Raw genomic sequence first — 27,622 nt, 5'->3', positions numbered from 1 at the left:
AAAAAAAAACAATCGTGATTTTGTTGTCACTGTCACTTAAGTGTCAATCGTTCCGACTAGGGGCAGAACAGTGATTCCCAAAGTGGTCTATATCGACCCCTAGGGGTCTATGACAACCTGCAAGGGGTCTACGTCAGCGAAAAAAAAATTGGGGGTCCATGAAATGAAAATGGGGGTCCACGATAGTGGATCTCAACACATACACTGATAGTACCTATTTACTTACATAATACTATCTGATAATATTAAAACATTTACATTATTTATAAAAGTACCTATGAAGTAAAAAAATTATTATATATGTTTATAAAATTGTGTAAGTTGTTGGATGTTGGTATTCGCTTTGTGGTCGCAATGCATTTTGAAATTGTAAAAACCTAATAAATGTATAAATTAACATGTGTTTTTACTTAAAGTTTTTAACACTAAACTTCACTACAGTTAGAAATTTACAGGAAATCAATATCAGGTATGTAGGGGGTCTACCCAACACGGAAAAACATGGCAAAGGGTCTAAGACACAAAAAAGTTTGGGGAACTCTGATCTAGAACGAGGGACCGCCGCTTCAAGAACGAAACCAAAATTATCGTTCTAGAACAGAATATGTGCTAATAAATTACTGTCTTACGGAACTTCATCATCTTCATCACCACCATCATCAGCCGTTTACTGAGTCGTGGTCAGTAACGTCGGTTGCACTCTGCTCAACACAACACTGCCACTTTAGACAATAACTTTTAAAGCTACGTCAGCGTCCTTGAGAGTTCTACGAATCTCCACATTTCTGCTTTGATCTAAAAGCGAAATTCCGAGCACCACAGTCCTTTTAGGTGATCTTTAGCATTGAGGCACATTGAAAACGACCACGCCACAGCCGTAAATCATCACCGGCAACACACAGTTGTCATATCTTATAGATATGCCGGCATGTGCGGAAGTGGCAAAATATTGGTCCTTTTCTTACTTAGGATGGACTTCCGCGAGGTAACGCTTGATTCCATTAAATATATCTTATAGAATCAGGCGTTACCTCGTGGAAGTCCATCCTAAGAAAGGAACTAATAGATAGCTACTTCCGCTATGCAGCAGTAGTCGTGCAATGAAATGCACCGCTCGCCAGCCCGCTGATAAATGCGCATGCGGTAAACAATGCGAAACACAACTACCACCGTTAATCTACTCTACACGCGTTTCACCCCTCCACGGGCTATCCTTAGGAGATGTTAATCCGACCAGCGTCAAACACCGAGTGAGCTCCGTCCGACACCGCTCTGCCATTTATATGCCATCTCCCCCCCACTAATCAAAGTCACGTAACCGATCACGTGAGTGATTTTTTTTTCTTAGCTTACACGTAAGTTATATGTTATTGTACGTAGTAGATGAGTGATTTGAGTAAGTGTGTCGATATATTCGTAATAAATGAGAAGAAGAAACATTCATCTGCACGTTAAATATAGTTTTTCCACACTTATCAAACATCTAAGTGTTCAGATGATAAACCCCTACCATTTGCGATACCCACCTCACTTCATGCTCATATTGCCGCTGTAGAAGTCGAAGTCATCCAAACCGTCCGGCTCGAAAGCACGGATCTGCTCGAAAAGCTCGCTGTCCATGAAGCTGCTCTCAGTCTGAGCTGGTGTCGCTGCGCTGAAGTAGCTGCGCCCGCAATAACACTCGTCGCGGTGTGTTCGAGTTGTGTGCGAGATTATTGACAATGGTAGTGGCAAAATTACGTTAAAATTTTCGTATTTTTTTTTCCAAATTGTGTGCGAGATTATTGACAATGGTAGTGACAAAATTACGTTAAAATTTTCGTTTTTTTTTTTCGTTTCCGAGTTTTGTGCGAGATTATTGACAATGGTAGTGGCAAAATTACGTTAAAATTTTCGTATTTTTTTTTTGTTTCCGAGTTGTGTGCGAGATTATTAACAATGGTAGTGACAAAATTACGTTAAAATTTTCGTATTTTTTTTTGGTTTCCGAGTTGTATGCGAGATTATTGACAATGGTAGTGACAAAATTACGTTAAAATTTTCGTATTTTTTTTTCCAAATTGTGTGCGAGATTATTGACAATGGTAGTGACAAAATTACGTTAAAATTTTCATTTTTTTTTCCAAATTGTGTGCGAGATTATTGACAATGGTAGTGGCAAAATTACGTTAAAATATTCGTATTTTTTTTTGTTTCCGAGTTGTGTGCGAGATTATTGACAATGGTAGTGGCAAAATTACGTTAAAATTTTTCCCATTTTTTTTTCGTTTCAATTATTTGTTACGTTACCATAAAGAATATTTTTGTGTAAAAATGTGTTATTTTATGTACATGTGTTTGTTGAAGGTTTAAAATATGTTGAGTGTGTAGTCGATGCGATGTCGTTGTCGCCCGGCAGGAAATCGGATCGGGAAAAAACAGAAAATGCAACACGTTATTTGACGGTCGTTACAACAAATGAGAAAATTAAAAAAAAACCACACGCACTGACAAACTAATTCCCCGCCAAAAATGGCATCACAGACATAAAAAAAGGCTTAACATCTGCCCGGGTATACAGACTAAATATAACTCCGAAATTAAACAAAAAATTAAAAAACAATAACCTTATATTTACAATATAACGACCGTCTGTGTTGCATTTTCGCGAAGGATATTCAAAAAAGTTGTCTTTCACATCTCAAACTATTTTCAAAAACAACTTTTTTCTTTTAAATAACAACAACGCATTTTAAATTCACATATAATTCATAAATACATCGAAATTTCACATCAAAATACATCTTATTAATTGTTAAAATTGATTAGATCAGAATTTTAATACAATAGCTAACAACATTTACATTCAATTGGTTCTTTTTTTTCGGCGACATTGTAAAGGCGGGTCCACACGTTCGTTACTTGATAAAATTTATTTAATACAGTGCTACCGAAACCGCTGTACCGCGCCTTAGGTATGCGACGAGGGGGGAGTATCGGGCGCTCCGTTTCTTCATACCTTCATCACTCCGCCGCGCTGTCCTAAGCTAGGTACAGCGGTTTCGGCATACATTCAAACTAGTTTTGCATTGGACAGGAGTATGAGTTAAAAAATAACTAACATGCCGCATAGAAACAGGTGTGATTATCGATTTGAAATTTAAAAAAAAATTATCATACGTCAAAGTTGACGTCTATGGACGGTTTTTTTTAAATTATGACGCCAGTGTTGCCAAGGCATATCTACTGTCCCCCAATACAAACAACACCGAAATATCGCTTTGCAATTTAATCCTTTGAGGCACGGAATTTAAGAAATTAAAAATACCAATCGCACATAAATTTTATTTCGTTCTATATTTAACAAAATTGGTGTGTAGAAAAATTAATTGTCATTAACTACAAAAAAATTTCGGTTTCAACACTTGATCAACCATATGAGAAACCTTGCCATTGCAATCGTGTATATTTTTAAAAAATGCTAATGGTGTTGCCAATTACTTTAAATAATAAAGTTCAGAAAAAAATGTATGAGCATGCAACTATTCCAATATTTCCAGATGGGTAAAGAAATGTCCCACCATGTGTTATTACGCATCAAAAAAGTGCGACATTTTTAATATCAGCGTGCCCCAAAGTGTTAAACAAACAATATATGTTACATACACCAATTTTTATTCTATCCATCTGTCTGTCTTGTTCCGGCTAGTCTTTAAGATGACTGAACCTGATGATGATATGTAACATAGGCCATTTTTATTTTATATATTTTTTTTTAAATCTATATATTTTTAATGCCATAATATTTATTATAAATTTGGTCACAGAACGATCAATGCACTTAGCGTGAACCAACCTGTTTCTAGTGTACACGTATCGTGAATTCCAGGGATAGTCCAAACGGCATAACATTAGTATAAAATAAACCAACTTTAATCTTTAAATATGGATGCACCGCCTTCACTTTTATAAATATACACAACGATTGGTTATAAATGTAATAGTTTTTAATACTTCGTTAGATTGTAAATTGAAAATTGTTAAAGAAAGACGTAATAAAAACCAAATGTGATAAGGAAATGTGTATAAGAAGGTTAAAACGAAATGAATGAAAGAAATTGTGAAGATTAAAAAGAATTTAAAAAAATATTCAAACAGAAATTGTGATGTCCCTGCCCCAAACAAAACAGGAAAAACGAACGGAAATGCCCCCAAAATGGGGAGAAATAAGCTTGTCAGCAAAATATAATAGTCATTCGAAAATAATACTGCGATCAAAAAGTAAAGTGAATTTGTTTATAAAATATAAACTATTTATTTATTCTTCCAAATCAATTTCATCACGCAATTTCGCCAACGCATCTTTCAATCCGCGAAACAGTCGAGCCTTTTTCCGGTACAGCCTTCAAAACCTTTAATTTAATTTTCCTCACGTGTCGATGAACGATCATGCTGAAATCATGCGGAAGATCTTGGGACCAGCGAGAAATCAGGACGGATCTTGGAGGCTCCGAAAGAATGCCGAAATTGAGACTTTAGTATCACAGCCAAATATCATTGGCGAATATAAAGCTCAACGAATCCGCTGGCTTGGTCACTTGGAGCGAATGGGATCGGATCGGAGCGTGAAGGTAGCGTACCTGGAAAAACCGAGGGGTCGAAGACCAGTGGGTAGACCCAGGTATCGCTGGATCGATCGCGTTGAGGCAGACTTGCGCGAATTGAATGTCAACAAATGGCAGACGATGGCGCAAGATAGAGGAAAGTGGAAGTCTCTCGCTTCGGAGGCCAAGACCCACTTTGGGTCACTGAGCCAGCGGAGTAAGTAAGTCGATGAACGATATGTGTCGAGTTTTCGGTGAAGTCGCGAAGAACCAATGCAGTGTAACATCGACCAATCCACACTTGACGGGTTTTAGACACAAAACATCTTTTAAAATAGTTTGAACTGAGTCAAGTGATATTACAACTTTTAACAGACAGACGCTTGGCTAATGTTATAGAAACAACTACCCACAAAGGATGAAAATAAATACATTTAAAAAACTTTTAAGTTAAACGGTTTTTTGATATCCATATTGTGGTGGTTGTGGAAAAATATGTACCTAGTCCGCCATATTGGAACGGCGTCCATCTTGAATTTTAAATTTTGACATAATCATCGTGTTTACTAGTGTAGCCCTTTCATTTGATATTGAGGGGGTTAAGTAAAAATACGTAATCCGCCATTTTGTATCGGCGGCCATCTTAGATTTATAATGTTATTGATTTTATTATATTGTATTGTATTGTCATCTAAATTAAATGTGTGTACCAAATTTCAGATCAATCTGACGACGGGAAGGTGCTTAAATTTCAATTTCTAATTTTGACCCAAATAAATAAATTCCGTACGGGTCGAACTAAATAAAACCGTTTAAAAATACCCGCCTTCGTACCAGTTACACATAAACATTTCATCTTACTTTTTGATTACAGTTTTTGATTACCATAATGTAATGGAATGCGACTCGCAAATAACTTTTATCAATACAGTCTGCACAGACAGATAATAATTAATTTTTTTGCTATATTATAATTACGAACGAAAATTGACAATAAACTTTTAAAGCTTTTCACATCTATAACCAATCATACTGTATATGCTATATATGTTTATTAAAGAATTTCACAAATTATTTAATACAGTACCCGGCGATATATATTGCACATCGACCTTTGGAAAGAGACAATCGGCGTTGTCTCTATCGCACGAAATACAACTGACAAAACGTTACATAGGTATTGTGCGACAGAGATAATGCTCTACGAAGCCGAAATTAGCCGATTGTCTCTTTCCAAAAGTCGATGTGCAATATTTATCGCAGTTTACTGTATTTCTATCAACATTTTTAAATTCAAATATCAAGTCAATAGTCTTTTATATTCGATACCTATCATTTTGCAGATATTTTTAACCTACACTTATATTATAGCCTAAAATAGTCACATCCTTTTCACTCTAACCAAGTTATACATTGTTTTGTCTCACTCACACAATTTCCTCATAGATACATCAGATTCTCTTATCGATTACATGGAACAGTGTTGCCAATTTAAAAAATATTAACCAATAAACAATCAACTTTATAACACGGTGTGTAAGTTCAACATCGAGCACTCGTATAACGCGCTATCACTCAAATTATTAAATCTTGGTTTATGTGGGTATTTCCCGCGTTATAAGAATCACCTTGTTTTATCTATACACACATATATATCCACAATCTTTATCAATGATATATCTTAATGCTTAACGCACTTAAAAATAATATCATAGTACTTCCTTCGCCTTTAAAATAGGATATTGTATAGCATCTCTTAATTATTCGTATTTATGTAGTACCTTTCCCACGTTAATATTGGTGTAAACATTCACGTTGGATAAATATACTTGTATATATATGTATATGTATATATATATATAGTTTGTCATGGCTCCCATAGTCCCTATGTAACCGAAGTTATATCTTCATAGGTACTGTGTAAAGATATTTCTTGAATACGCCTGATATGTCAGACATGTGAAATAAAAACCAGAATCCAAAGACCGCCACGATGAACGGTTCTGCCCGTATCCAGCGACCTCCTGCCACCTTGACCATGCCACTACCGGTCTGTAGCAACCACTATAAAGCCTTCCAGCTCTACTACTCTAGACATAGTACACCAATACCTCACTTTGCGTCGTGGTTACGTTCCAAAAGAACACGACGCAAATTGAAACGACGCAAAGTGAATTAAGATTTTCTATAGCAAGCCATGTAAAGGTCGAAAATAGGTTCCAGGGTCACGAAAATACAACTTTTTAAAAAGAAAATCGAACAAAGTAAACATTTATATAAATTTATTATTCTCTTTTAAAATAAGCACAACACACTACTTAATTGAAACTGAACTCTTAAAATTAGCAAAACAAAGTGAAAAAAACATCTGTATTAAAATTGCTTTGATTTTTAGTTAGAAAGGGTATCCCCGAGTTTTGGTGCATGGCGCAATTAGAAACAAAAGTGTTGCCATCTTTTAGAAAAAAGAAAATTTCAAAACAAAATTAAACACTCGAACCCAAAACAACGCAACCTCGAAAATCTAACGACGCACAGTGAAAATTATTACTAATTAAGCAGCGACGCAACTCCGAAAAAAACGAAACGATGCAAATCGAGGTATTGGTGTACTATGTAAAATTCTTGCTTCCTCTCAGTTGATGGTAAAAATAATGCAAAGCTCCAGGTCTAATTACCCCAAGGCCCTCATGTAGCTTATATTGGGTTGTTCGGAAAGTAATTTCATTTTATCACGAAAGAGGTTTTATTGTATTTTTTCACATCAAACTTCACACTTAAGTCGCATTGTCATTATAAATTTTGACAGCTAAGTACAATTGATTTTAAGCAGTAGTTTTTGGACGGCGCCCTTTCAAATATGGAGGGCAATAAGAAGCATTTTCGTCATTTTACTTTTCTACCATAGAAAAGATAAAAATGCTGTTGAGTCAAGAAATAAATTAACCCTTAATAACCTGATTTACGAAAGTGATATTTTTTTTAATATTACTGTGTTTGCTTGAGGGTCTAGGTGAAGGAAAAAATAGATTTTTTTTAATTTCGTTGGAAAGAATATTATACAACAGTAAAATACGTACAGCCAACCTATAAAAAAAACTAATAGTAATGTGAACATTCGGTTTAAAAGATTGATATCAAAATTGAATCTCTAGGCTATTAAGGGTTAAACTATATATATGGAGATGTGTTGACAGTTCGCCAGTGCCAGAACTGATCTGCAAAATTTCGATATCGAAGGTTCACCACGTTCTGGAAGATTGGGTGAAGCTGATGAAGACGCGATAAAGGCATTAGCTGATGCAAACCAGCGAATAACAAAACTTGTGATCGGCTAGTGATCAAATTTATCGAATTCAACTGTTTATGACCACCTGAAAGGTCTTGGTTTAACCTCGTAGTGTTCCACCAAGATAATACAAGAACTAATACAAGTAAGAAAAGGACCAATATTTAGCCACTTCCGCAAATGCAGTGCGGTTTAACGTAGTTGTATAATTCGCATTGTTTGCCGCATACGCATTTATCAGCGGGCTGGCGGGCGGTGCACTTTGTTGCACGACTACCACTGCATGTGAAGTGGCTAAATATTGGTCCTTTTTTACTTGGAATGGACTTCCGCAAGGTAACGCCTGATTCCATTAAATATTTAACCTCCTACAAGTTTGATCACTCGCCAAAAGTTTTTACAGTTTGGATGGGATGTAATACCACTTTCACCATATTCTCCACACCTGGCCTCTTAGAGTTATTATTTGTTCCGGTCACTGCAAAACTTTTTGCACGGTAAAACCTTTATCTCAAATGAACACGTCAAAAATCACCTGCATGAGTTCTTCACCAGAAAAGTTCAAAAATTTCCTGAGCGTATAATCATGCTACTATCAGAAAAATGACAAAATGTGTTGGATCAGAAACGCCAAAATAAATTTGATTTAAATATTTATTAATTATACGAAGAACGTATTTCATTTTCAACACAAAAAAAAAACCAAATTACTTTTCGAACAACCCAATATTATATTCGAATTGGTAAAACAATAATACAGTGCCCACACCTAACCAACATCAGCAACACATATATAATATGAGATTCGAATCACCTAACATTTATAATAAACTCATATAGTGTTTCCTAATCTTTTTAAAATTCTTACACGATCTATAATACATAATTTTATATTAAAGCGAAAGGGTTAAACTCGTGTCGAGTTCATTTTTTTGCCTCACTGTGGGGCGTGGGAATCACGCTGGGAAACACTGCGTTAGAATCTACTATTTAAAATTATTATACTACCCTCAATATTACCCACAATTCTAGCAACAATTATATATATATATATATATATATCTTTCATATGTTTCCAATAACATCAGCGTTCTGCCTTATGGGTGTCTGTGGTCATCACTCCAGAACCTCGACTTAACACATTGCTGACTGGCCACTAGTAATCTCGTGATGGGTTTCCTTTGCATCACTGTTGTTATCTGTTGGCGACCATGCAGTACATTGGTAAGTATAATACAAGCTGTTCCTCTCGCTTATAAGAGCCGACAAATCTTTTCTTGTAAAAATAACGATGATGGAACTTAATGAAGAATCTTTCAATGAATTATAAGCAGGCGCTTTATCTGATTGTCCAAGCGATTGCGAATCAAACTGGTGGTGAACTGAACATGATGCTACGTCAGAAGAGAGCGGCTCTGATGTTAGGCCAACGAAATATCAAAACAGAAATATTATAGCATCAGATAGTGATGGTTTGAAAGAAGAGTGAAACGAACTTATTACACTAAACTTACTGAATTATTTAAATATTCCTGTTGCAACTGTTGAACTTGGTGACGCCACTGTCAGTTTGGTATCGGCTTTATATTTTGCTAGTTATGTTTTTGAATTAGTCGTTACGCAGACCAGTTTGTACCGTTCTCAAATGAAAGGGTTTCATATTTATGAAAATCCAGTGACATGAGATAAATTTTCAGCAAAATCGCCAGTCAACAATGTGTTAAGAGGTCATTTGAACAACTCGCTATGACACATCCACTTCTATATTCATCTAATCTCTTCATATATATATTTTAATATATATCAAGAAAATATCTTAACATATTATTATTTTGTCATGGTCATAATAATGCAAAATGCATGGAGATCAATAAAATTGGTCATTTTAAATCGACACATAAATGCCACATAAGGTATGTGAAATAAAAAAATCTCAAACGCGTTTTTTATACATTCCAAATCACATTTATACTATTTTAACATTTATAACCGATGATTGAATATTCGAATGCATATTTGCAATGGATTAAAGCGTTGGATTACTATGGAAGAGGCTTTTGTATCGAAAACGTGAAGTCCACAGAGATTCTTTTTTATTTCTGAAACTATTGAATCAGCAAAAGTATACTTCTAGCATAGCTTACAGTACCGAACTAAAATTTGAATATCGGTATTTGATATTTGGAATATCTGGATACCGGTATTAAAACTGGTATTATTAATAAAAAAATTGACTACAGGCAGTTATCGAGTTACGTTTGAACTTTCAATGAAAAAATTTCATAAATTTTTTTCCAAAACATGTGTCAATTTTTTTTACATTTTTCGTCACATATATCTAAAGATTTTAAAGAATGTACAACGCAATATTCACCAAGCGATTGACTGATTAAATGAAATTTATAACGAGAAGAAAAAACAAACTGTCCAAGCGAAATTGGATTTGTTTATAAAAACAAAACGCACTAACACTACACTCGCTGATAAATCTCAAGAGACAACAATGAATATCAGTAGCTCAGTCAATATGCCAGAATAATGCTTATATATATACTTATTTATATCAACAAAATAAAATCAATTAAAAATCAAAATCATCAAAAATCAGTGTTGGATAGTATGGAATAGGTTTTTGTATCGAATATATTCTAGTATTTCAAACTGAACACATCTTTAATCAAATAATTAAATATATATCTATTGATGTAGAAATCATCATCATTATTTTAACCGTAAAATGTCCACAGCTAGACTAGTTGGATACAGCCTTTATATCTTTAATCATATATATAAATGTATTGACATTTTCATCAAAGAGCCGACTCCATATTTTAGTATCATCTTTTAGCAAACACATCTTACATGACCTATAGCTACACGATACCAAAATCGACTTAACATTTTAAAAAAGGAACATTGACACATTTAAATATGATAGCAATCAATCAAATCATAATATAATATTAAATTTTATTTCAATTATTGCCAATATATTAACTTAATATTACGTTAGTATTTCACGATAACATAATTTTAAACCTGTCAAAATGAGAATGTAAAACACAATCGACATACTGGCAACATTCGATTAGGAAAAAAAACAAAACATATTTTGACGTAACACATTTAGGCGGTAAAACATATTTTAACATAGAAAAAGAATGAGAATGACCCCACAGGTCGCCCACAGTTGGGACATGGGTCTCCTCATAGATTTTAAATGCCGGCTTGAATCAACCTGTCCACTTAAAGAGAATATCTCCTACACTCTTAGTCAAATATTGTCAATATATATAATTATTTGATAATTGTCGATGTGTTAGCTAGTATGGAATACACTTTCATATTAAAACATCTCGTGATTTCTGAATTGATGGGTTCATTGGTCTAGACCAGTGATTCCCAAAGTGGTCTATATCGACCCCTAGGGGTCTATGACAACCTGCAAGGGGTCTACGTCAGCGAAAAAAATATTTTTAATGTTACGTATTTTTTACAATACAGATACAAAATTTTATTTTGAGTAGTTTTAATTTAAATTCAATTAATAAATGTATAAATTAGCATGTGTTTTTACTTTAAGTTTTTAACACTAAACTTCTTACCGACACGGAAAAACATGGCAAGGGGTCTACGACACAAAAAATTTTGGGGAACTCTGGTCTAGACGATAAATAACTTTTGCCTGTATACAATTGTATCTAGACTCGTAGAATAGTTTTGTTCTATCAGTGACTTATAAAAGCCGCCTCCATAGCATCTGAGCGACATTTAACTTTAGACAATTACGCATTCGAATATACCAACCTAGTCTTTAATTTTATTGTGATTAAAACCTTTTTTCACTCTTTACAAAAATTAATTATAAAAAAAGTAAATAGATAAAAAGGCTTAAAATTTATTTATTTAACCTCAATAATACGGAATAAATTTGACGTTAAAAATGGCGCCAAAATGATTACACTTTTTTTTTAAAATACGACTAACACAATAGAATTTTTTTCGTCATTTTAATTTTATTATTAAATTATATATTTTTGGTTCATTAATTTCAAACAGATATTCCAATCAACCGTGCCCCCATTCATAACGATAATGATAAAAAATTTGTACAACACACGGCATTTGATTTGGCACACCGGATAAAAAAAATACGAAATATATCGGCTAAGTTCGTTAATCTCGGTGTATATACAGGGTGTAACGCGACCTCGTGATCTCAATGTATTTACCTCAATTTTTTTACTGGACTGTCACTGCTGCCTAAATGGCATTTCAAGACCCTGCAAGTTCGAGATGGCAGGGCGGAGAGGGCACCTAGACTAGATATCTTTTACATTAGGGTACCACTAAAAGTAATTTCGTTTCTGTCGACATATTTCACAGAAAAACCTATTGCTTTTTATCTCACCGCCATTGATTTGTATACTAGATGGCAAAAGGTTGTTGATAACGAAGGTGAACATATTGTTGATTAGAAATAAAAACTTAAGTAAGAAAAGGACCAATATTTAGCCACTTCCGCACATGCAGTGGTAGTCGTGCAACAAAGTACGCATATATCAGCGGGCTGGCGGGCGGTGCACTTTCTTACTTAGGATAGACTTCCGCAAGGTAACGCCTGATTCCATTAAATAAAAAAAAAAATTGTTAAAAATTTAGTCGTGTAAATTCGACTTAAGAATGCGACATTACTTACCGTTCTCCCTAAAGGCTCCGTTGGAACTCAGACTTGGGCCTGTACAAACTAATGTTTCATAGGATTTGGCTGCCACTACAATTTCGACACTTATCTAGTATGATGATTGTTGTCATACCCTGTGATATATAATCCGGCTTCGTTTCGACGATGTGTTCAATGTAGGTGGCTTGTCTTATATTCATCGTTCGGAAACTCGTGTAAGTGTCATGGTTTCAGAACATTGCGTTTGAATGTACCGGATGTGAATGTATTGTAGGCGACGACACCTACAATCAATGATTTGTGTTTTGAGCGGAAGATTCAAAATAATGAATTGATGCCCGTTTTATGAACTGAACATATCGACATGACTCTATTTATGTTCAGAAATTAAAAATGGTTCAATTCATCTTTGTGAATTTTGTAATTTTCGACGTGCCAAATCATATGCCGCGCAAAACATACATATAATAATTTCAATAAAATTATTATATTAGACTTATTTATAAACGCCTATTTTTTCTTACAAAACATTATATGATCATTTGGAACGTATTTTGTTAACCACTAATGTAATTATTAAAAATTTAAATTTCACAACATTTAAAACAGTTTATACCGAACATCTTAGTTTCTATCTTTTGAATATGAGAGATTGCTAATTAGGGGACAAAATAGGTTACTTCTTATAGCTCGTTGCATAGTTAAAATATTTAAAACTATATTTATCGATGCGAACGCTAAAGACCGCTCTATCAATTCGTGTTCATTCGTGTTCGTTCATGTTCAATCATGTCCATTCGTGTTCAAACGTGTCCATTCGTGTTCAAACATGTCCATACGTGTTCGAACCACCGTACGATGTACCGCGCTTTTAATTGAATAAACTGTTATATGTATTGATTTAACAAATATAAACATTTTTGTTTTCGTCCGGTTTATCAGTTTAAAAAGTTAAAATGGTTAGTTCCAAAATCAAAAATATGCAGAATTTTTTCAACAAATCTAAAGTTTGAAATATCACGTTTGAATATATTTTTTAATTAAACGATACAACATACAGAATTTAAATTAATTAATCCGTTTTGATCAAATAAAAAAATCTTAAAACTGCTAGTTCCAAATTTAAACATTAAGATAAAAACGTATTTTTTGTAATAAATCTCTGCTGTAACATTTATACAATATAAGAATCTGACTTCATAAAATTTTATTTAAAAAAAAATTACGATACATAATTAGATCAATTCGAATATAAACATTTTTATTTGATCATCATCGCGTCAGTTTAAAAAGATATAAAACGAAAAAAAGTTCCAAATTTAAACGTCATAAAAGATTTTTTAAAGATACACTACTGATTTTTTGCTCAATTGGAAAATCTAAATTTTCATTGCATATTTTAAAAATATTTGAATTAAAATATATATATATATATATATATATATATATTTAATAAAAAATATTTTTTGACAATTCGCTGTCAGTTTAAAAAGTTATAACGGTCAGTTCGAAATTCAAACAATAAACAGAATTATTTTAATCACGCCACGAGTGACACGGATATCTTGCAATACCACAGATATTAAAACTGTATTTTAATAGCGCATGTCGTTGTTGACGAATTTATCTAAAAAAAAAAAGAAGAAATCGTTCTAAACGGTTTTAAAAAGTGATCGTTAAATTCGTTATGGAACCCTGAGAATGCTCTTTTAGATATGTTATTTATTATATAAGTATTAATAGATTATTAATAAATCGTTTTTTTTAATTAATTGACAATAATTAACAATATTCAGCTATATTATAAAGTTTCTCCAAAATATTTTCAAAATAGTGTAACCGAAACCGCTGTACCGCGCCATAGGTTTACACGCGGCGAGACGGGGGGAGTATCCACCGCTCTGTTCCATCAATCCGTCGTCAACGCGTCACGCTTTCCTAAGCTATATAAATCGTAAATATCAAAGAATTGGTTTTGACAGTAATTACGTTTTCAGCAGAGATACTAGAATGCATATTTACCTAAACAAGTGTTGGATAAATATGGAAAGAACTTTTGTAATACTAACTAGCGAGTAAGACGATTAAGTATATCTGTTTGTGCAAGGGAGACGGCTACATCTGGTCGTGAGCGGGTAAAGACGACAAAAATATATTTGTAATTAAATTATTATTACAACTATTTGAAAACTCCACAATATGCATAATATTAAACATTAATAAGTATATATGCATTCGAATATTCGTCTGCCATTAACTATAAAAGCTAAATATGTCGACAGTTGAAAATATATTTCGAACCGAGTCACGAATCTCCAGAATACTTCTAGTTTTTATATATGATTATTTCAACTATACATAATTAATATTAATAACTGATTTTCCTTATCTATGGTTGTATACGTGTGCAAAAATCAATTGTCGAACAGAATCTTTACCATAAGCTAAGCTATGTTCACAGTTCATAAATATATGTCGAACCGTGTCACGAATCTCCAGAATATTTCTAGTTTTTCTATATGATCATTTCAACTATTGATAAAAAATATTAATAACTGATTATCCTTGTCTATGGCTGTATAAGTGTGCACATATCGATTGTCAAACAGATTCTTTATTAAAAGCTACGTATGTTGACAGTTGAAAGATGCAAGTCGAACTGAATCACGAATCACCAGAATATTTCTAGTTTTTCTATATGATCATTTCAACTATAGATAATTAATAATAATAACTGATTTTCCTTATCTATGGTTGTATACGTGTGCAAAATCAATTGTCAAACAGATTCTATACCAAAAGCTAAGCTATGTTGACAATTAATAAATATATGTCGAAATGAGTCACGAATCTCCAGAATATTTCTGGTTTTTCTATATGATCATTCCAACTATAGACAATTAATATTAGAAACTGATTATCCTTATCTATGGTTGTATACGTGTGCACATATACTCGATATGTGAAACAGATTCTTTCCCAAAAACCTAGGTATGTTGACAGTTGATAAATATATGTTGAACTGAGTCACGAATCTCCAGAATATTTCTGGTTTTTCTATATGACCAATTCAACTATAGACAATTAATATTAATAACTGATTATCCTTATCTATGGTTGAATACGTGTGCACATATCGATTGTCAAAAAGATTATTAAAAGCTACGTATATTAACAGTTGAAAGATATAAGTCGAACTGAGTCACGAATCTACAGAATACTTCTAGTTATTCTGTATAATCATATTGATATATGTCGTCAAAGTTTTCAGTTTATTTTTAGAAACGTATATGTGAACATCTATAGATGTAAACATATATACACATGATTTGGATCACTAGACTATAGAATATTTCTTGTAAATTTATTTCATATATTTATATTTGTCTACAGATGTGTGTGTATGTGTGGACATATCCCAGACAAATATACTTTTGTTTAATATATTGTTATCTATATATATATATATATATTATAATAAATTCAACAGCATGAATATTCGATATAGACAATTAAAGTCATATGGACATATAAAACGTCTGAACATGAGTAAGTCGTCATATCATAGTACATACAATCCTTTATGTTGAACTTAGAAATTGCATTTTTTTAATTTCCTATGGATTAAATAAGTAAATACTAACATATTTAGACCAAATCCTTAAGATTTAATTTTAAAAGGAATTACAATTATTTTAATACTGATAATAAAATTTACCACGAGCTTGGTGCATGAATGAGACAGTATAATGGGGAAGATAGACAAACGTCAAACCGTCTGTACTTAGAACGTCTCATGTGGGTCTTGCTTAATATTCCCTTTACATCTCACTTCTGAGATACATCAGGCGGTGAATATAAATTATTTGAGGATACCTCTAGAGATATATGAGCAGCAGGACTGGAAATGTTGACATACGTCAAAACATCTGTTCTTATATCTCGTGTGAGTTCAATCAGGTCATCTATCTTACCGCTCATATACTGTGGTGACTATAATATGCCTGAGGAAATCTCTAGAAGTATGTAAGCGATAGGATTGAGGAGACAAGTCAATCTGTTCTTAAATATCACATGTGCGTGTTTCCAATAGTGCGGTACCCCGTTCCATCGCTCATATATATCTAGAGCAAATTAACACTTCAGTAATTAAAATCTCGTATCGAATGTTATATTATTATAAATGTCAGTTTTAAATTTCGAATGAAATGAAATTTTTAAAAAGCGTTATTATTACAGACCTTATGCGCTTTAACATAGTTTAAAAAAAACCAAAGTCGTTCATTCACACATATAACAAACAAGATGGCGGACAGTTGAGATTTCCCGCCAAATTTTAACAACCACTCTCAAAATAGAATAAAAATGTTTTTAAATTTAACTACGCTACATCGAATGTTTTTTTTTTTAATTTTTGGTGTGCCCGCGTCCGCTCAGCTTATTGCAGTAAGATCAAAGATCCGCCGCTAGAAAAAGAACGAACATTTCTTTTTTTTTTTGGTCACATTAATACTAACACCCTACAAATTCGCCAGTCTCAGATCGCATTTGTCATTTTTTTTTAATTTTTCATAATTCCACGAAAATTAACACTGAACTCACACTAAACTGAAATGTACTTTAAGAGAACGTGTACAGAGTTCAGTTTTGATTTTCGTGAAACATCTTACACTAAGGAAGCACTTGTCACTTATGTTATAAAAAAATACGTATAAAAAAGCACAAACAAAGGATGTGACTATTCGCAATACTTAAAAAACTTAATGTCGACAGTAAAAAAAATATAAAACTATAATACTCCAGGCTTCTTCAAAACTCAAGCATGTACCTGGGAAATGATGGAAATAAACAAAAAAAAATGTATAAAATCACAAAAACACAAAAATAAACCAAAAAAATGTTTGCTAGTACGAGAAATGCACAAATAGAATACTGAAGCTACAGACAATTATAACCATAAAATGCACAAATAATATCATTAGATATACAGGATGTTCAGTTATAGGTGTAAAACCTTTAATGATAAATGTTCTGTTCACATATATCTATATATGGTGTATGCCTTGGAGTGGAGATCTATCTGCTGAGAAGAAGTAGAAGAATGTATTGTACACTAAATCCAAAACTTATTTGATATAAATATAAATAACTACTCGTATAATATCTAAGAAAAAAAATTAAAATTCGAATCACTACATTCATTCACGACTTTAAATCTTTTACACCTATAAATAATCACCCTGTATAATAATAGTATTCGTGAGAAGGTAAAGATGCGTTTACACAGGATTGGAAACAGCTGATTGAAGAAGTTATAAAGGCATAATGGATCAGAAACGACCATTAAAAAGATTATACTGTAATAAACGACTTCGAAGGGGCGTGGCCCGAATTTTAAGTGGGCGTGGATATGAGGCAGGGCTTATGGTACATACCTGCTCTGGACACTCGGCGTGTTGCGGTGCGAGTCTGGTGAATGAGAGTGGGCGTAGGCTGGCGATGGTGACATGTACGGCGGTAGAGTGGTCACCAACACCGGCTTCACGTATCCGTTCTTCAGCATTTCATTCTCTGCGAAAGTCACATATTTTAAGAATTATTCGATACATAAGATAAATCATCGTAAGCTGCAGGCTTTCAACCAGTCATATTGGAAATCTATATGGAATGATTATGCCCACTAGTGAACATCCTATAGCTTAAACAATAATGATAACCAAGGGTATTTTGGTTCCACCTTGAAGATCACCGACCGGGTGGACAAGTGACATTGTTAAAGTCGTCCGAATGACACTAGATACAGGGTGCTTGCAATAGCTTCTATTGAAGATCTACGGGGGCGGCCTATGTCCAGCAGTGGGCGTCAATGAAGATGGTGTGACAACCCCACGTTCAAGTCTTTCTGCACATTTTGTGTAATGCTATTGTAGAAGCAAATACATTGCCAATAAAAAAAATTTCTTAAATCGAAGTCGAGTCTGAGGTATAAAAAATATTTTTGCTTCTGGTATTTATATTGTATATATCAGAGGTGGCCAAACTCTTTGATAGTTCAGGGCCATTTATCGAAATTTGAAATTTGTCTCGGGCCGCAATTTAATACGTTAGTGAATAAACAGACGTTAACTATAATAGTATATTCACCTATAGATATCTTTAGTGGTTGCCTGTGCTTTAAAATATGCATGTGTTTAAACTATAAACCTTATTGGTATAAAACTTGTCCAAAACATTTGGTTTTGGTAGCTTTTTTTTTCTTAGTCGCCATCTATAATCACCAACTACTTGCATAGTCTTTTAGTCTAAGGTATTATACTTTTTTCAAATTCTTCACTTCGTATTCAGCCTTTTAATTTTAGCCTAGATTAAATTTAAAGCATTTTAAGATATTTTTGACATGTTACAGAAAATATTTTGATTTGATATGTTACACCGATTAGAGCCAAACACAAAATCTGTGTTAATCGGTGTAACATTACTCCTGAAGATGCTCCGTGGAGAGGTGAAACGCGTGTTGAGTGATTTAACAGTGGTAGTTGTGTAATTCTTTTTTATCAGCGGGCTGTCGGGTGGTGTATTTTATTACACGACTACCACTGCATGTGCGGAAGTGGCTAAATATTGGTCCTTTTCTTACTTAGGATGGACTTTCGCAAGGTAACGCCTGATTCCATTAAATATGTTAAAACAGCCGAGTGATGGCACTGACCAGGCTTGGTGTAGTACTTGGAGAAGACGTCATCCTTCGCGACGTTAGGGTAGAGGAACTGGAGCTGCGCGAGGTCCAGGATGCGGTCAGCTAGCGAGCGCAGCATCAGGTCGCGCGACGTGAATGGCTGGAGACTGAACACCTCATTTCCTTCTGCGGAACAACAATATTCAATCGTCAGTTGAAGTATTTACTTTGTACATCTCTTAGATATAATAAAGTGTGTAAGTCAACTTGTACTTTTACTTTAAATACATATTAAAGATTATAATCGAATAGAACAAAATAGAACAGGAGAAAATCGAGTCAGCTGGTGGAGTGGAGTGAAAAGCTGTGTACAGCATTGTATAGTAAGGTGGAGTATAGAATAGTGTAGAGTGGAGTGAAGAGCAGTGTACAGCAGTGTAGATTAAGGCAGAGTATACAGCAATGTAGAGTGAACCGAATACCCGTGTACACCAGTGTAGAGTAAGATAGATTTTAGAGCAATATAGCGTGGAGTGAATAGCAAAGTACACCAGTGTAGATTAAGGTAGAGTATGGAGCAATGTAGAGTGAACTGAATAGCAGTGTCCACCAGTGTAGAGTAAGGTTGATTAAAGAGCAGAATAGAGCGGGGTGAAAAGCAGTGTACACCAGTGTAGAGTAAGGCACCAGTATAAAGCAATGTAGAGTGCACTGAATAGCAGTGTCAACCAGTGTAGAGTAAGGTAGATTAAAGAGCAGAATAGAGCGGGGTGAAAAGCAGTGTACACCAGTGTAGAGTAAGGCACCAGTATAGAGCAATGTAGAGTGCACTGAATAGCAGTGTCAACCAGTGTAGAGTAAGGTAGATTAAAGAGCAGAATAGAGCGAGGTGAAAAGCAGTGTACACCAGTGTAGAGTAAGGCACCAGTATAGAGCAATGTAGAGTGCACTGAATAGCAGTGTCAACCAGTGTAGAGTAAGGTAGATTAAAGAGCAGAATAGAGCGGGGTGAAAAGCAGTGTACACCAGTGTAGAGTAAGGCACCAGTATAGAGCAATGTAGAGTGCACTGAATAGCAGTGTCAACCAGTGTAGAGTAAGGTAGATTAAAGAGCAGAATAGAGCGGGGTGAAAAGCAGTGTACACCAGTGTAGAGTAAGGCACCAGTATAGAGCAATGTAGAGTGCACTGAATAGCAGTGTCAACCAGTGTAGAGTAAGGTAGATTAAAGAGCAGAATAGAGCGGGGTGAAAAGCAGTGTACACCAGTGTAGAGTAAGGCACCAGTATAGAGCAATGTAGAGTGCACTGAATAGCAGTGTCAACCAGTGTAGAGTAAGGTAGATTAAAGAGCAGAATAGAGCAGGGTGAAAAGCAGTGTACACCAGTGTAGAGTAAGGCACCAGTATAGAGCAATGTAGAGTGCACTGAATAGCAGTGTCAACCAGTGTAGAGTAAGGTAGATTAAAGAGCAGAATAGAGCGGGGTGAAAAGCAGTGTACACCAGTGTAGAGTAAGGCACCAGTATAGAGCAATGTAGAGTGCACTGAATAGCAGTGTCAACCAGTGTAGAGTAAGGTAGATTAAAGAGCAGAATAGAGCGGTGTGAAAAGCAGTGTACACCATTGCAGAGTAAGGCACCAGTATAGAGCAATGTAGAGTGCACTGAATAGCAGTGTCAACCAGTGTAGAGTAAGGTTGATTAAAGAGCAGAATAGAGCGGGGTGAAAAGCAGTGTACACCAGTGTAGAGTAAGGCACCAGTATAGAGCAATGTAGAGTGCACTGAATAGCAGTGTCAACCAGTGTAGAGTAAGGTAGATTAAAGAGCAGAATAGAGCGGTGTGAAAAGCAGTGTACACCATTGTAGAGTAAGGCACCAGTATAGAGCAATGTAGAGTGCACTGAATAGCAGTGTCAACCAGTGTAGAGTAAGGTTGATTAAAGAGCAGAATAGAGCGGGGTGAAAAGCAGTGTACACCAGTGTAGAGTAAGGCACCAGTATAGAGCAATGTAGAGTGCACTGAATAGCAGTGTCAACCAGTGTAGAGTAAGGTTGATTAAAGAGCAGAATAGAGCGGGGTGAAAAGCAGTGTACACCAGTGTAGAGTAAGGCACCAGTATAGAGCAATGTAGAGTGCACTGAATAGCAGTGTCAACCAGTGTAGAGTAAGGTAGATTAAAGAGCAGAATAGAGCGGGGTGAAAAGCAGTGTACACCAGTGTAGAGTAAGGCACCAGTATAGAGCAATGTAGAGTGCACTGAATAGCAGTGTCAACCAGTGTAGAGTAAGGTAGATTAAAGAGCAGAATAGAGCGGGGTGAAAAGCAGTGTACACCAGTGTAGAGTAAGGCACCAGTATAGAGCAATGTAGAGTGCACTGAATAGCAGTGTCAACCAGTGTAGAGTAAGGTTGATTAAAGAGCAGAATAGAGCGGGGTGAAAAGCAGTGTACACCAGTGTAGAGTAAGGCACCAGTATAGAGCAATGTAGAGTGCACTGAATAGCAGTGTCAACCAGTGTAGAGTAAGGTTGATTAAAGAGCAGAATAGAGCGGGGTGAAAAGCAGTGTACACCAGTGTAGAGTAAGGCACCAGTATAGAGCAATGTAGAGTGCACTGAATAGCAGTGTCAACCAGTGTAGAGTAAGGTTGATTAAAGAGCAGAATAGAGCGGGGTGAAAAGCAGTGTACACCAGTGTAGAGTAAGGCACCAGTATAGAGCAATGTAGAGTGCACTGAATAGCAGTGTCAACCAGTGTAGAGTAAGGTAGATTAAAGAGCAGAATAGAGCGGGGTGAAAAGCAGTGTACACCAGTGTAGAGTAAGGCACCAGTATAGAGCAATGTAGAGTGCACTGAATAGCAGTGTCAACCAGTGTAGAGTAAGGTTGATTAAAGAGCAGAATAGAGCGGGGTGAAAAGCAGTGTACACCAGTGTAGAGTAAGGCACCAGTATAGAGCAATGTAGAGTGCACTGAATAGCAGTGTCAACCAGTGTAGAGTAAGGTAGATTAAAGAGCAGAATAGAGCGGGGTGAAAAGCAGTGTACACCAGTGTAGAGTAAGGCACCAGTATAGAGCAATGTAGAGTGCACTGAATAGCAGTGTCAACCAGTGTAGAGTAAGGTTGATTAAAGAGCAGAATAGAGCGGGGTGAAAAGCAGTGTACACCAGTGTAGAGTAAGGCACCAGTATAGAGCAATGTAGAGTGCACTGAATAGCAGTGTCAACCAGTGTAGAGTAAGGTTGATTAAAGAGCAGAATAGAGCGGGGTGAAAAGCAGTGTGCACCAGTGTAGAGTAAGGCACCAGTATAGAGCAATGTAGAGTGCACTGAATAGCAGTGTCAACCAGTGTAGAGTAAGGTTGATTAAAGAGCAGAATAGAGCGGGGTGAAAAGCAGTGTACACCAGTGTAGAGTAAGGCACCAGTATAGAGCAATGTAGAGTGCACTGAATAGCAGTGTCAACCAGTGTAGAGTAAGGTAGATTAAAGAGCAGAATAGAGCGGGGTGAAAAGCAGTGTACACCAGTGTAGAGTAAGGCACCAGTATAGAGCAATGTAGAGTGCACTGAATAGCAGTGTCAACCAGTGTAGAGTAAGGTAGATTAAAGAGCAGAATAGAGCGGGGTGAAAAGCAGTGTACACCAGTGTAGAGTAAGGCACCAGTATAGAGCAATGTAGAGTGCACTGAATAGCAGTGTCAACCAGTGTAGAGTAAGGTTGATTAAAGAGCAGAATAGAGCGGGGTGAAAAGCAGTGTACACCAGTGTAGAGTAAGGCACCAGTATAGAGCAATGTAGAGTGCACTGAATAGCAGTGTCAACCAGTGTAGAGTAAGGTTGATTAAAGAGCAGAATAGAGCGGGGTGAAAAGCAGTGTACACCAGTGTAGAGTAAGGCACCAGTATAGAGCAATGTAGAGTGCACTGAATAGCAGTGTCAACCAGTGTAGAGTAAGGTAGATTAAAGAGCAGAGTAGAGTAGAGTGAAGAACAGTGTAGGGTAATGAAAAGCAGTGTAGGATTGAGTAGTATAGCACATTGGTGTACGCTACACTAGTGAACAAAGAGTTGCGTCGCTAAACCTTTCTGTAGTTCTACAATAAGGTAACAAACAGATAGAAAAAAATTAAAATCAATTAATATATAAAAACACACCAACCTCCGGTCCAGGCAATGGTGATGCCTCCGAGTTCTGAATCAGAGAAACGTAGTAAGAACGTTCCGGGCGGACACTTTGCTAGCATCTCCTCGGCCTGCTTCTTCTGTATGAAGCCCATTATCAGTCTAGAACAGAAGAACACGTTTTACATATTTCTAAATTTATCACAACAATCTCTATTGGGATATAAGATGATAATTACAGAGAAAATACGTGTTAAATGTATGAACAATAAATGAAATGTTGCAAAATAAAATAGTAAGGAAACCTAGAATGTAGTGGTTGAGGATGAATGTATGGCTAATGGAATGAAAGAGAAAGACTGGGAAAATTGTAGAATGAAAGAAACAGTACGATAGATAAGATGATATATGAAAGAGAAGAATGATAATAATAAAAAAAATGAATAAATTACTAGAATTAAAAAGTCCCTGTCCCACACGAGATAGGGGAACGAGAGGTCCCCAACAGCGGGGACCATATAAAAAAAAATCTCTATTGGGAATTTTTAACACTTTTACAAAGGTGTTTTATAGTGTAGTGGCAATTACTAAAACATAGTACAATCATGTACAATACCCGGCGATTAATATTGCACATCGTTCTTTGGAAAGGGAAGATCGTCTATTTTCGGCTTCGTTTTTTTTTTAATGGCCGCCGCTATTGGGGGCCTCTCGTACCCCTATCTTTGGTGGGACAGGGACTTTACGGGCAATTTATTTTTTCACATAGTTATTTATTATTTCCATTCTCTCCTTTCGTTCTTCACGTATTCTTTCAATCTATTCTTTCATTCCACATTTCTGCTATCTTTCCCTTTTACTCTGTGACCTTTCATTCCTCCCTCATTACATGTTACATTTTATCTTTATTTCTTTTCGTTTACATTTTTATCACATTTTTTCTTATTGTATATTTAAAATTTTTCTTATTTTCTTTAATTTTTATTTTTTTGTGTATTACTTTTTTAATTATTTCCTTGCAGTATGAGAGGAATTCTTCCCTAGTATCCTTTCCGCCTATCAGGGAGGCTATTGACTCCTTTTTCGGCTTCGTAGAGAGCTCTATCTCTGTCCAACACTACCTACTTGACGTTTTGTCAGTTGTGCGACAGAGATAACGCTCTACAAAGCCGAGATTAGCCGATTGTCTCTTTCCAAAGATCGATGTGCAATATTTATCGACCGGTATAGTAAAAAACATGTTGTTGATACTCGCTAAGAAAGCTAATTATTGTCGCCCACTCTTTATAAAACTATATTTGTAAAGATCAACTGTTTCTCTCCGACTCTTATCAGAACTGCTTATAGCTGATGATAGCTTACTGAAGGACTGACAATGTCTACATATATATATATATATATATATATATATATATATATATATATATATATATATATATATATATAAAAACCAGTAGAGGCATGTTCAAGGTGGCAGGAAGTCGTCGGATACGGGTAGCGCAGAACCGTTCATAGTGGCGGTCTTTGGATTCTGGTTTTTATTTCACATGTCTGACATATCAGGCATATTCAAGAAATATCTTTACACAGTACCTATGAAGATATAACTTCGGTTACATAGGAACTACGGGAGTCATGACAAACTATATATATATATATATATATACATATATATATATATATATATACATATATATATATATATACATATATATATATATATATATACATATATATATATATATACATATATATATATATATTAAGGGCACCGGAAAGTAATGTCGCTTTCTTAAGTTAATTCACACGACTGCATTTTTAACAAGTGAACAGAAATGAAATTCTAATCAACAATATGTTCACCTTCGTTATCAACAAACACCTTTTGCCATATAGTATACAAATCAATGCCGGAGCGATAACAAATCAATCGGTTTTTCTGTAAAATATGTCGACAGAAACGACATTAATTTCCCCCCTAATATAATATTCATATCGATTCATGATTATAAAGTGCTTTTAAAAGTCTATCCAAATAAAAAAGTAACTTTGAAATAAACTCACCGATCGCACCATAGTGTCCGAAGGTAGTCCCTGGTGACTTTCACCACCATGTAGAACCACTCCCAGAACGTGAAGTTCCTCTCCGGCAGCGCATCCTTGCAGAACTGGGTCCAGCTGACTGTCATCGCGTTCAGTTCTATCGTTGACATTGGAAGACTTGTCCTGTATATGTTAAAAGTAAATGAGTGATTTGACCACAGCTTTGGCTTGGAGGACCCATTGGCTGTGTGATGACATCACTACCACTTTGGAAAGCATTAGGAGTGGAAGAAGAATTGAGAGAAGACATCTCCGACAACGCTTCTATCGTACAATGCGATTAAAATAAGAATAGGACGGGCTCTCGGCTAACTTCACTTATATAAGTACGGTCAGCATTAAATATATAAAATAAAAAAATAATAATAATTGTTTTTGTTGATTGTTTAATTTGTTCTACAATGAGCAAAAGAGGTAAGTGTTTTACATTGGCGAGCTCGAGAGATTATCAGCAATGTTGATAAGTACTTCGAGGAAGAGAAAAAACGTGCCATTATGTTGTTGGACCAGTTAAAACAAGCAAGAATTGTACCAGGGCCAGATGGCAATATTCATATATCGCGTGATGTATTTGGAAGTTTCATTAAGCATTTGGAAACTGCTTCGAAGGTAACCGAGCGAGTGACTAGCCACTGGTATTATTTTTTAACATTGCTTTTTTTGCACACTATACCAAGTTCCCGTTGTGACGTCACAACATGGCGCTAGGCCGGTCCTATTCTTATTTTAATCGCATTGTATGTTAAAAGTAAATGAGTGATTTGACCACAGCTTTGGCTTGGAGGACCCATTGGCTGATTTGGTCGGTAGCTTCTTCCTGACTTACATCACTACCACTTTGGAAAGCATTAGTAGTGGAAGAAGAATTGACAGAAGACAACTCCAACAACGCTTCTATCGTACTTTTTACGAACACATAAAAGAAATCAAGACCCGTACTTGAGTATACAGATACGGAACAGATCGTATATCACAAGGGAATACAACTACTCATCATAATAGATATGAGAGTTGCAGTTTCTTTTGCCACTACTTTTCTAACACTTTTCGAAATTGCAGTAATAATTTCTATCTAATTGCATTGCGCAAGCCCATCCTAAGTAAGAAAAGGACTAATATATAGCTACTTCTTTCATGTAGCAGTAGTCGTGCAATTCACTCTGTGTTTGACACTAATCGGTGTAACATAACTCCTGAAGATGCCCCGTGGAGGGGTGAAACACATGTTGAGTGATTTAACGGTGGCAGTTGTGTAATTCGCATTGTTTGCCGCATGCGCATTTACGAGCGGGCTGGCGGGCGGTGCACTTTGTTGCACGACTACCACTGCATGTGCGGAAGTGGCTTACATAGGATGGACTTCCGCAAGGTAACGCCTGATTCCATTAAAAAGTAAATATAAAATAGATCATCCAAATTCAAAGATGAAATTAATTTATTCAACTTTCAACAGGAATTTTATTAACTGACAATGCATCTTTTAAAGTTTGACAATACTTTTTCATAAATCTCTGTCAGATCAAGCGACATTATTACCAAGGATTCTTGTCATTTAAATATTCATTTATAAAGCTTTAAAAATTTAAAGGTTTCTGCCTTCAAAAGTAGGCAATTATGATTAAAAATCAAAAGTTGTCTTAATTTTTTTAAAAGACATATTTTTTTATTATCTTACAAACAAAATTAATTTCTTTGCTAAAGAAAATATCAAGTAAAGATAAAATTGAGGCATTACAGGAATGAAAACAGAAGCAATAAAAGACAAACTGTATTTCAAATAATCTAAGTTACAAAACTTAAAATTTAAATCAAGTGCACTATTGCATAGCACAATCAACTGAGTAATGTACAGTATCCGGCGATAAATATTGCACATCGACATTTGGAAAGAGATAATAAGATAATTTCTGCTTCGTAGAGCGTTATCTCTGTCCCACACCACCTTTGTGATGTTTTGTCAGACGTGCGACAGAGATAACGCTATACTAAGCCGAAATTAGCCGATTGTCTCTTTCCAAAGGTCGATGTGCAATATTTATAGCCGGGTACTGTATAAGTAATGCTTCTTTATTTAAAAAAATCGTTTTGTAACGGTACTTCCACGGAATTCGATATTTCTGCTTAATACAACCTATTGTGTATTAAAATAAATAAGGTTGCCAAAC

General features: G+C 35.2%; 1 protein-coding gene across 2 annotated transcripts in view; it reads right to left on the bottom strand.

The window, feature by feature from the left end:
* The window catches only part of Stat92E (Signal transducer and transcription activator Stat92E), a 50,770-nt gene that overhangs the window by 303 nt on the left and 22,845 nt on the right, over positions 1-27,622 (bottom strand). The window contains exons 17-21 of one of the 2 annotated variants that reach the window (XM_068770998.1): positions 25,419-25,580; positions 23,392-23,516; positions 19,266-19,418; positions 17,992-18,127; positions 1,527-1,663 (exon numbers count right to left, since the gene is read on the bottom strand). In XM_068770998.1, coding sequence (XP_068627099.1) covers positions 1,528-1,663; positions 17,992-18,127; positions 19,266-19,418; positions 23,392-23,516; positions 25,419-25,580 — 712 coding nt within the window. In that variant the 3' untranslated portion in view covers position 1,527. Of the gene's footprint in view, positions 1-1,526; positions 1,664-16,344; positions 17,385-17,991; positions 18,128-19,265; positions 19,419-23,391; positions 23,517-25,418; positions 25,581-27,622 lie in introns of those variants that run through there. The other variant, XM_068770997.1, reaches the window with a different exon arrangement.

The sequence above is a fragment of the Battus philenor genome, unplaced genomic scaffold (genome assembly GCF_028537555.1).
Source record: "Battus philenor isolate CCGP_79_NKW_IND1 unplaced genomic scaffold, ilBatPhil1.0.hap1 SCAF_30, whole genome shotgun sequence".
NCBI lineage: Eukaryota > Metazoa > Arthropoda > Insecta > Lepidoptera > Papilionidae > Battus > Battus philenor.
Note: the sequence above shows the minus strand (reverse complement) of the source record. Positions and strands in the feature narration are given on the sequence as shown.